Below are 12,329 nucleotides of genomic sequence, written 5' to 3' on the forward strand. Positions count from 1 at the left end.
CCAAAGGCAATCCTTGATACCTAAATTATGTGAAAAATCAGAAGATGGGTGTCATTCTCCAAACATAAAAGTTTCTAAGTGGGATGCTGAATGTAATTTAAATAAACCTCACATTAGAGTAAATTGAGGATTTCTAGTGCAAACACCAAACTCTGCAGATTCATTAGTGCTTCTGTATCAGAAAAAAAAAAATGTAATAAAGCAACAAATACAGAAGCAAAATTATGCACGGGGGATAATGCTCCCAGTATACTGCCATGGCATGGGTATTTAGCTAAAGGGACATGAGTGAAAGAGCAGACAACAAGCAATTCTTTCAGGAGTCTGAAAAGACACTACTATCAGAATTTCATCAGCCTACATTACTAAACATTTTAAACATTATGCCAAAGAAAAGGCTATTCGTCATGCATCTAAATAGAAACCATAATATGCTCACTTTAGAAGAGAAATATTCAATTTACATTTTGGGTCCCTCATGCTAATCGAAATCAATCTACTTATATAACATGTCAATCTTTAGGTTTGTTTTTACTATGATTTTCTCCGTTAAAATCATCTGTGGAGACTATCCAGAACCACCAGGTGATGACTTTCTTGAAGTGTCAACCTGGGGAGGCTACAGCACCCAGTTAACTTAATCCAACACTAATCTACATGTTGCTATGAAGGTATTTTGCGGATATAAGTAAAGCCTACAATCCATTTAAGTAAAGGAGATTACTATCCCAGATAATCGAAGTGGGCATATCTCAATTCTTTGGAAGGCCCTAAAAGCAGGTTTCCCAAGGAAAGAAAAGAAATTTTGCCTGCGGATCACCGTTCTGGCCCATGCCCACGGGAGTTCTATCCTGCAGGTGATCTCCTCCTGACAGCTTTCCCATACACATTTCAGACTCGCTTAGCCAGCTGCTGACAATCATGCAAGACAATTCCTTGTAATAAAACGGATATATATGTATCATATATATATATATAAATATATGTATGTATCTCTCCTACTGGTTCTGCCTCTCTGGTTGAACTCCAACTGATACACACCACAGTACGGAATATAAATTTAGAAATAGTACTTCTTCGATTTAATTGGGAAAAATATTTTGTATTTGCAGATGTATGGGTAGGCCTACATAATCCTCGTTTTAAAATTGCAGTAGCTCAAGACACTGGTACAACACTAAATCATCTGACAGGAACTACTATTGTTCTGTAAGAGCAGTGTAAGGGACTATTTGTTTTTCTCAAGACCACAAAGAATAAGTCTGGGAATTCTTCATGATTTAATCTGAACCTATTAATACTGGAGAATCTTACATAAGTACTAGGAAATTTTAAAAGAATAATAAGAGTTTTCTTTAGCCCAATGATAACATTCTCCTGTCATTTTTGCACTTAGAAGGTGGCTGAACACCCAGTAAAAATGCATGCTACTTCCTGAATCAGGGTGTGGCACTACAGCTGCATCGCCTGAGAGGCTACTACTTAAAGGGCACTCCAGCAAAAGAACCACCACATAAAAGATGGGCTAGAAACCAAGAATAAGACAATTATATCCAACAGTATCAGAATCTTACCAGAGAGAACACATACTTTATCCACAAGCAATGGACCTAAGAGGTACTGTTCAACTGGATATATAACCGGCTGGTCTTTAATTCTGATCAAGCAAAACCCCCAGCAAGCCCCAGCAGCAGCAAGAGTGGCAGCAGCAACTCCTCTAGTACAGAACTGTAGCCTTACTTAACACTCACTTTCCCAGGAAGTCCCAAACAAACCCCCGCGACGGTGCAGGGACAGAAACGTGGCGTGGAAGGTACAAAGTGCGGGAGGCTGGCTTTCTGAGAAACAGCATGGCCAAGAGGGATATGAACACAGACAGACACAGAGACCAAAACCCCAATGGAATAGGACCAGGATAAGACAAGCCAAAAGAAAGGTGAAGAAACTCAGATGATGAATGACAGGGAGCCAGACACCCACACCCAGGAAATAGTGGAACAGCAACATAAGAAGCAAACGGTTAGTAAGAAACACAGCAGCCATGCACACGCAGCTCAGTACTAAAACTCTGGGAAGAAAAGGCATAAAATAATTCCAATCATCTTTTATTCCCCTCTTAAACTATGCTGCTCAATAACAAATTACAAAGCCAGTAGCAATTGAGTTTTTAAAACTGTTTCTTTTCTTGGTAGCCAGGAAACTGTGTGTCGAATCTTAAAATAAGATTACAATGTTACATGACCAGAGGACAAAATTCTATAGTACTTGTTCAAATTTATAAGTAATATTCTGTGGAAAGAACAGATCATTTACAACTCTTTCCCAAAATGTGAGGAATATAGTGGCTACTAAAAGCTATCTGGTATGCTTTGGATATCAAATATAGATTTAATTCTATTTCTTACTCTCGTTCAAATCACGTCCATCTCCCAAAATCAGTACTGGGTCCAAAAATGAATTGAAACATTTTTCAAGCAAGGTATCTGGAATAGCAAGCAATAATTTCAATGCAGAGTTCTAACACAAAAAAATCAAACTGAAAAATAAAACTTTATCAAGAAATTTCTTTTCTGAAAGACTGAAATACATTTAGTGGGAAGTCACTAATCCATCAGAAGTATCGTATTTTATTTTATTTTTTATTTATTTATTTTATTTATGGCTGTGTTGGGTCTTCGTTTCTGTGCGAGGGCTTTCTCCAGTTGTGGCAAGCGGGGGCCACTCTTCATCGCGGTGCGCGGGCCTCTCGCTATCGCGGCCTCTCTTGTTGCGGAGCACAGGCTCCAGACGCGCAGGCTCAGCAATTGTGGCTCACGGGCCCAGCCGCTCCGCGGCATGTGGGATGTTCCCAGACCAGGGCTCGAACCCGTGTCCCTTGCATTGGCAGGCGGATTCTCAACCACTGCACCACCAGGGAAGCCCAGAAGTATCGTATTTTAAAATCTATGAAATTAAGATTTGAATAAAGGTCTGATTTCAAAAAATAAATAAATAAATAAATAAAATAAAAATAAATTACATCTATGAAGTACTGCTGTTGATTTCAGGGTGACACAAAAGCAAAGAAAGGCATGTACTTATGTAAGTATGTAACGAGAGAGTGTGTGTGTGTGTGTGTGCACGTGCACGTGTGCTGGGGGTAAAGATGCAGTGCAAACAGGGAAGACGTATAAAAAACATACATAATCTAATCTTGAGACTCTGATAATTTGTTAATTCTGACTTAAAGAACTTTATCCACCCATCTTATCCAGAACCAGACCAGAAAACACGAATAGAGTTAATATCAAAATAAGAGGAAACAAATGAGTAGGTGATCAGCTCATTCATTCACACTTTCAACTTAGTGAAGAAGAATTGTGAGGGTTGGACTTTATCCTTTTAGTTTTTTGAAAATCAAAATTCTATGGGTACAGAACAAGAGGAAAACGTTACTTCTAGGGGAAAATATCAAGTCTACCAATATCCTAAAAATTTAAAACTTAGTAAACAACTTATGAAAGTAGTCTACTACTTCCCAACATTCAAGAGCATGAAAATAAAATTCTTCTAAGAATCAGGCTCAAAGGAGTCACACGGATTAATGACTTCATTCTGTCACTGCCAGTCTCTCTGACTGTTCAGAATACAGTGATTAATGCAGTTCTACTGGAAGAACTATTTCTATGCACTTGTGAATTTATGTTAAATACATGGTGTAAAGGAAGAGGCCAAGAGGCATACGCTTTATCTTTAGTACAAAATACCCTAACAAGAAAAAAAGGCAAAGAAAATTCCAAGAGAGCTATCTGGCTGGTTCTGTTTAAACAAAGCTCATTCTGAAGAAGTCGAAGTCAGAGCTCAATAAAAAATCACATCCAAGTCTCCTAACTTGTCCTCAAAATGTCCCTCCTTCTAAATTTGGCCTATGTACCAATGTAATAGCTTGCTTCTCCACAATACAGAGTCTAAAAATTCACAGCCCAAAAGAGCAACGGCTCAACATAAAAGGTCTAAACCAATTAAAAATTTTAACTCCTTAAACTTGAGGTTCATTTGTTCCTTAAACAGATAAATAAATAATGAGAGAGCAAGTGGCTATCTGCACTCTCTTGATTAACCAGTAGAAAACTTTAACTTCTTAATCAATGAATACTTTCTCTTTCCAATCAATGATGCTGAAGTCCATCGCTTCCCAATCTATTCCCACTCCGTGTTGCCATTCAGAGACTGCAACAGTGAAGTTACACTGACTTAGAATAAAAAGTAGGTAATAAAGTAAATTCAGAGAGGCAGATATATTGGAAAAATATGTCCCGAAAAGTACATAGTTTTAAAACCACCCTTCAACCTCTCTAACATAGAGAGTGCCTCTTCAGCTTCCCTTTCCTTACCTTTCCAACTCAGCAATCTTCTTATCTTTGTCATTCTTCTCACTTTCCACCTCCTTCAAGACTTCCAAGAGGCGGTCAACTTCTGCCTGGGCCTTGCTAGAGTCATCTTTGTACCTGGCAATCTCTCTCTCCAATTGCTGTATTCGATCACTCATCTCTGGACTGGCTCTGGCTTCCGATGCTGCCTCGTGTGCCTACAAAGAAAATGTCCAAATTCTATCAGATATACATACAGTGGCAGTGGGCAAACCATGTCCCCAAAAGCCACCTATACTCCAATTTCAACAGGGGATTATCAAACATCTAATAGCTAGTCTTCAATTTATAAGCTTCTTCTCTGCTTAAATATTACATAGACAAAATATCACTACACAGTTACATTTTTTTTTTTTTTATAACTGGCAGTTTGTACCTTTTGACCACCTCCACCCATTATACAAACACACACACACACACACACACAGCCCTCCATTTCTGACAACTACCAATCTGGTCTCTGTATCTATGAGTTCAGTTTTTGGTTGGTTTTTGGTTTTTACATTCCACATATAAGTGAGATCATACAGTATTTGTCTTTCTCTGTCTGACTTACTTCACTGCCCTGCTTTTAAAATGTAATAATGCTAGGGAAGCACTTATCTACTAGAATGGGATAAAATCTGAAATATGATATTTAACAATTATTCTGGGTCTTACATTTTATTACTAGACTCTTCTCTCAATCTTACATTAGGAAACATGCTCTCATTTATTTTAAGACTTTTTTTTAAAGTCAAAGGGTTTTTTATTTTCAATAAGGCAATTTCCAATATAAATTAAGTTGAGAAACAGACATGATAAAATAGTCAAATTCATTCAACATCTAGCAGAACTGAAAAAGCTGTATAAGACAGGTATGTTGTTAATTAAGATCTCTGTGATCTACTTTCAAATTCCTGGGCATAGGTTAACTTACCGATTCCATAAACAGTTATGTGTTAATGAATAAAACTAAAGCTGATTCCCAAATATAATTAACAAATTGTTTTTATTATATTATTATTTTAGATTTTATTCTAAACAGCAAAATTCATACAAATACCTTCATAAAACAAGAATGAGTAGGCCTGTTCCATACGGGAAGCTACTGGAACTTCAGTTCCAACATGTAAAAAACTCAGAAGTCATCACTACTATTTTTACAAGAAAAAGTTGAAAAACAGAAAATCAATGAGTTTTCTAGGACCTATCAGAGAACTGAGGTCACAGGAAAAATTACCCCTCCAACATCAAGAGACACTGGCAAACCCACAGAGCTGAAGCTGAGATCTGCTCACCTGGAGCAGAAGCAGTGAGCAGAAACACTTAAGTGGTAATTTTAAGGAACTGCTGGGGGCTGAGTGTGGACATACAAGCAAAAGAGTGAGGAAAGGGCTTCCCTGGTGGCGCAGTGGCTGAGAATCTGCCTGCTAATGCAGGGGACACGGGTTCGAGCCCTGGTCTGGGAAGATCCCATATGCCACGGAGCAACTAGGCCCGTGAGCCACAACTACTGAGCCTGCGCGTCTGGAGCCTGTGCTTCGCAACAAAAGAGGCCACGATAGTGAGGGGCCCGCGCACCGTGATGAAGAGTGGCCCCCACTTGCCGCAACTAGAGAAAGCCCTAGCACAGAAACGAAGACTCAACATAGCAACCAATCAATCAATCAATAAAAATAAATAAATAAACCTTAAAAGCAGAAACCTACCACTTAAAAAAAAAAAAAAGAGTGAGGAAAGTCCCAGGGCCGGCGGTTGTAGGGGGGCCCATACTTTCATGGGCTTTAATCCAGGAACCACACCAGGGTCTCACAGTGAAGAGGCAACAAAAATCCCCTTGTGGTTCTGGCTGCAGGAGTGGAAGAGTAACAATTGTGAAATATGCCCAAAGTGTACTCTATCCAAAGACAGACCCTCAGGAGTAAAAATTTTAACAGAGCTTTGTCCTACCTGGGGAAAGGGCATTTCTCCCACTCTAGCCCCTGCTAGTAAAAAATAAGACTCATATATTTGACACAGATGTTGGAATTACCAGACAGGGAATTTAAAGTAACTATGATAAATAGCTAACGGCACAGGACTTCCCTGGTGGTCCAGCGGTTAAGAATCCGTCTTCCAGTGCGGGGGACACGGGTTTGATCCCTGGTCAGAGAACTAAGATCCCACATGCCGCAGGGCAACTAAGCCCGCGCGCCGCCACTACGGAGCCCCCACGCCTCAACTACAGAGGCTGCCTCCCACAAACGACAGAGCCCATGCGCTCTGGAGCCCGTGCGCCACAACTAGAGAGCCCGCGCATCACAATGAAGATCCCGCATGCCACAACTAAGACCCAACACAGACAAAAAAATAAATAAATAAAATAAATAAATATTTTTAAAAAATAGTTAAAGGCGCTAAGGGGAAAAGGAGACAACACCCAAGAGTAGAGGGGCAATGTAAGCAGAAAAATGGACACTCCAAAGAAGAATGAGAAGGAAATGCCACATATTAAAAACATGTAAGATCTTGCTTATAATGTGGAATCTGAAAAAGGTGAACTCATAAAAGCAGAGGGTAGGAGGGTGGTTGCCAGGGGCTGGGGGTGGGGAAATGGGAAGATGTTGGTCAAAGTGTACAAACTTTCAGTTATAAGATGAATAAGTCCTGGGGATCTAACGTATAGGATATTGACTCTAGTTAACAATGTTGTGTTGCATACTTGAAATTTGCTAAGAGAATACATCTTAAAAAGTGTTCTCAACAACCTAAGTGTCCATCAGTGGATGAATAGATAAGAAAATGCGGTATGTACGTATATATGTTTGTATACACACACAGGAATATTACTCAGCCATAAAAAAGGGGAAAGTCTTTTCATTGGCCACAATATGGATGGACCTTGAGAACATGCTAAGTGAGATAAGTCAGACAGAGTAGATAAATGTCATTATGATTGCACTTATATATGGAATCTAAAACAAAAACAAAAAGACCAAGCTCACAGAAAAGACCGGTAGCCTGCCAGAAGTGGGGAGTCAGAGGTGGGCGACATGGGTGAAGGTGACCAGAAGGTACACATTTCCAGTTACAAAACAATAAGTCCTGGGGATGTGATGTACAGCATGGTGACTATAAATATGTGCTGCATGTGTCAAAGTTGCTAAGAGAATAAATCTTAAAAGTTCTCATCACAAGAAAAAAAATTTATAACTATGTATATTGATGGATGTTCAATAGATTTACTGTGGTGATGATTCTGCAATATATACAAATATTGAGTTGTTATGTTGTACACCAGAAACTAATAAAATGTTGTAAGTCAATTATACTACAATTTTTAAAAAGTGTTCTCACCACACACACGAAAAAAGGTAACTATTTAAGGTTGATGAATGTGTTAATTAGCTTGACTGTGGTAACCATTTCACCATGCATACATAGATGAAAGCATCATGTTGTACACCTTAAATATCTACAATTTTTGGCATTGAAAAAGCTGAGGAAAAAGAAAAGAGTGAAAATGTATATTGCAAACTCTAGAGCAACCTATATTTAGGTTGGAGGAGGGCGTTGTGGGAGCAGTGTAATAGGAAAACATCACTAATTAATTAAAATGAAAAGTAAAATGGCAATTAGCAGAAAAACAAGTAATAAATCAGAGTAGGGGGAAGCCACCAAGTCCTCTACCCAAAGATAACTTTATTTTTTCTCATGAACCTAAACACAAAGTTTAAGAGATCATAAAAATGGCCAGCTATAGAAGTATCATAACAAGGAGATTAAAAATAAACAAAGAGAAAATGTGGGATTGCCATAAATAGGCGAGTTTGGAATATTAGTGAATAACATTTATTACTCTTGACAGTTACTGCTCAGTTTCATAATCCTAAATACATCTAACAGTCTTACCTTCAATATTCCAGTATTAAATAGAAAATTACCTCCACTTCTTTAGTGAGGGGGAAAAAAGTCAATTACCAAATCTGAATTAGTTAATCTCAAAAAAAGTATTTTCCTACTTATTCAAAAGTAACTTTAAGTACTGGATTTTCTTCCTTTCCTTAGCTTAAGAATATGACTTCATTTCTGGCATACCCTAAATAATGATTCATCACAAGGTGTTCATGCTGAACACACCCAATATATGTCAAAAGAACACCACCGGGGGGGTCCTCGGGAAGATGGCGGAAGAGTAAGACGCGGAGATCACCTTCCTTCCCACAGATACAGTAGAAATACATCTACACGTGGAACTGCTCCCACAGAACACCCACTGAACGCTGGCAGAAAACGTCCGATCTCCAAAAAGGCAAGAAACTCCCCCCGTACTTGGGTAGGGCAAAAGAAAAAAGAAATAACAGAGACAAAAGAATAGGGACGGCACCTGCACCAGTGGGAGGGAGCCGTGAAGGAGGAAAGATTTCCACGCACTAGGAAGCCCCTTAGCGGGCGGAGACTGCAGGTGGCAGAGGGGGGAAGCTTCGGAGCCACGGAGGAGAGCGCAGCCACAGGGGTGCGGAGGGCAAAGCGGAGAGATTCCCGCACGGAGGCTCGGCGCCGAGCAGCACTCTCCAGCCCGAGAGGCTTGTCTGCTCACCCGCCGGGGCGGGCGGGGCTGGGAGCTGAGGCTCGGGCTTCGGTCGGATCGCAGGGAGAGGACTGGGGTTAGCGGCGTGAACACAGCCTGAAGGGGTTAGTGCACCACAGCTAGCCGAGAGGGAGTCCGGGAAAAAGTCTGCAGCTGCCGAAGAGGCAAGAGACTTTTTCTTCCCTCTTTGTTTCCTGGTGCGCGAGGAGAGGGGATTCAGAGCGCTGCCTAAACGAACTTCAGAGACGGGCGCGAGCCGCAGCTACCAACGCGGATCCCACAGCAACAGGGGCGCAGAGGGAAAAACGGAGAGATTCCCGCACAGAGGCTCGGCGCCGAGCAGCACTCTCCAGCCCGAGAGGCTTGTCTGCTCCCCCGCCGGGGCGGGCGGGGCTGGGAGCTGAGGCTCCGGTTTCGGTTTCGGTTGGATCGCAGGGAGAGGACTGGGGCTGGCAGCGTGAACACAGCCTGAAGGGATTAGCGCACAACAGCTGGCTGGGAGGGAGACCGGGAAAAAGTCTGCAGCTGCCGAAGAGGCAAGGGACTTTTTCTTGCCTCTTTGTTTCGCGGCGCGCAAGGAGAGGGGATTCAGAGCGCCGCCTAAACGAACTCCAGAGAAGGGCGCGAGCCGCGGCGATCACCGCAGACCCCACAGCAACAGGGGCGCAGAGGAAAAAAACGGAGAGACTCCCGCACAGAGGCTCGGCGCCGAGCAGCACTCACCAGCCCGAGAGGCTTGTCTGCTCGGCGGGCGGGGCTGGGAGCTGAGGCTCGGGTTTCGGTTTCGGTTGGATCGCAGGGAGAGGACTGGGGCTGGCGGCGTGAACACAGCCTGAAGGGGTTAGCGCACCACAGCTGGCTGGTAGGGAGTCCGGGAAAAGGTCTGCAGCTGCCGAAGAGGCAAGAGACTTTTTCTTGCCTCTTTGTTTCGCGGCGCGCAAGGAGAGGGGATTCAGAGTGCCGCCTAAACGAACTCCAGAGAAAGGCGTGAGCCGCGGCGATCAGCACGGACCCCAGAGACGGGCGTGAGACGCTGGGGCTGCTGCTGCCGCCTCCAAAAAGCCTGTGTGTGAGCACAAGTCACTCTCCACATCGCCCCTCCCGGGAGCCTGTGCAGCCCGCCACTGCCAGGGTCCCGTGATCCGGGGACAAGTTCCCCGGGAGAACGCACTGCCCGCCTCAGGCTGGTGCAACGTCACGCCGGCCTCGGCCGCCGCAGGCTCACCCCGGCTCCTCTGTACACCTCCCTACCCGCGGCCTGAGTGAGCCAGAGCCCCCGAAGCAGCTGCTCCTTTAACCCCGTCCTGTCTGTGCGGGGAATAGACGCCCTCAGGCGACCTACACGCAGAGGCGGGTCCAAATCCAAAGCTGAACCCCAGGAACTGTGCGAACAGGGAAGATAAGGGGAAATCTCTCCCAGCAACCTTAGAAGCAGCGGATTAAAACTCCACAAACAACTTGATGTGCCTGCATCTGGTGAATACCTGAATAGACAACGAATCATCCCAAATTCAGGAGGTGGACTTTGGGAGCAGGATATATTAATTTTTCCCCTTTTCCTTTATTTGTGAGTGTATATGTATATGCTTCTGGGTGCGATTTTGTCTGTATAGCTTTGCTTTACAATAGCTTTATTTTACTTCACTATATTATAGCCTCTTTCTTTCTTTCTTTCTTTCTATTTTTTCTCCCTTCTACTCTGAGCCGTGTGGACGAAAGGCTCTTGGTGCTCCAGCCAGGCATCAGGGCCGTGCCTCTGAGGTGGGAGAGCCAACTTCAGGACACTGGTCCACAAGAGACCTCCCAGCTTCACGTAATACCAAAAGGCAAAAATCTCTCAGAGATCTCCATCTCAACATCAAGACCCAGCTTCACTCAACGACCAACAAGCTACAGTGCTGGACACCCTATGCCAAACAACTAGCAAGACAGGAACACAGCCCCATCCATTAGCAGAGAGGCTGCCTAAAATCATAATAAGGCCACAGACACCCCAAAATACACCACCAGACGTGGACGTGCCCACCAGAAAGACAAGAGCCAACCTCATCCACCAGAGCTCAGGCACTAGTTCCCTCCACCAGGAAGCCTACACAACCCACTGAACCAACCTTAGCCACTGGGGACAGATACCAAAAACAACAGGAACTACGAACCTGCAGCCTGTGAAAAGGAGACCCCAAACACAGTAAGATAAGCAAAATGAGACGACAGAAAAACACACAGCAGATGAAGGAGCAGGGTCAGAACATACCAGACTTAACAAATGAAGAGGAAATAGGTAGTCTACCTGAAAAAGAATTCAGAATAATGATAGTAAGGATGATCCAAAATCTTGGAAATAGAATAGACAAAATGCAAGAAACATTTAACAAGGACGTAGAAGAACTAAAGAGGAACCAAGCAATGATGAAAACCACAATAAATGAAATTAAAAATACTCTAGATGGGATCAATAGCAGAATAACTGAGGCAGAAGAAAGGATAAGTGACCTGGAAGATAAAATGGTGGAAATAACTACTGCAGAGCAGGATAAAGAAAAAAGAATGAAAAGAACTGAGGACAGTCTCAGAGACCTCTGGGACAACATTAAACGTGCCAACATTCGAATTATAGGGGTCCCAGAAGAAGAAGAGAAAAAGAAAGGGACTGAGAAGATATTTGAAGAGATTATAGTTGAAAACTTCCCTAATATGGGAAAGGAAATAGTTAATCAAGTCCTGGAAGCACAGAGAGTCCCATACAGGATAAACCCAAGGAGAAACACACCAAGACACATATTAATCAAACTGTCAAAAATTAAATATAAGGAAAACATATTAAAGGCAGCAAGGGAAAAAAAACAAATAACACACAAGGGAATCCCCATAAGGTTAACATCTGATCTTTCAGCAGAAACTCTGCAAGCCAGAAGGGAGTGGCAGGATATACTTAAAGTGATGAAGGAGAAAAACCTGCAACCAAGATTACACTACCCAGCAAGGATCTCATTCAGATTCGATGGAGAAATTAAAACCTTTACAGACAAGCAAAAGCTGAGAGAGTTCAGCACCACCAAACCAGCTTTACAACAAATGCTAAAGGAACTTCTCTAGGCAAGAAACACAAGAGAAGGAAAACACCTACAATAACAAACCCAAAACATTTAAGAAAATGGGAATAGGAACATACATATCGATAATTACCTTGAATGTAAATGGATTAAATGCTCCCACCAAAAGACACAGGCTGTCTGAATGGATACAAAAACAAGACCCATATATATGCTGTCTACAAGAGACCCACTTCAGACCTAGAGACACATATAGACTGAAAGTGAGGGGATGGAAAAAGATATTCCATGCAAATGGAAATCAAAAGAAAGCTG

General features: G+C 42.5%; 1 protein-coding gene across 1 annotated transcript in view; it reads right to left on the reverse strand.

Moving 5' to 3' along the window:
- Window positions 1-2,531: 2,531 nt before the first annotated feature.
- LOC309653603 (ELKS/Rab6-interacting/CAST family member 1-like) overlaps window positions 2,532-12,329 on the reverse strand; it is a gene marked incomplete at its 5' end in the record, with an annotated part of 111,814 nt that continues 102,016 nt past the window's right edge. Inside the window, 2 exon segments of the mRNA XM_082478490.1 lie at window positions 2,532-2,943; window positions 4,374-4,567. Of these exon segments, the coding sequence (XP_082334616.1) occupies window positions 2,937-2,943; window positions 4,374-4,567 (201 nt within the window). The 3' untranslated portion in view covers window positions 2,532-2,936.

Source organism: Balaenoptera physalus (genome assembly GCF_965194825.1).
Source record: "Balaenoptera physalus genome assembly, contig: HAP1_SCAFFOLD_670, whole genome shotgun sequence".
Taxonomy (NCBI): Eukaryota; Metazoa; Chordata; class Mammalia; order Artiodactyla; family Balaenopteridae; genus Balaenoptera; species Balaenoptera physalus.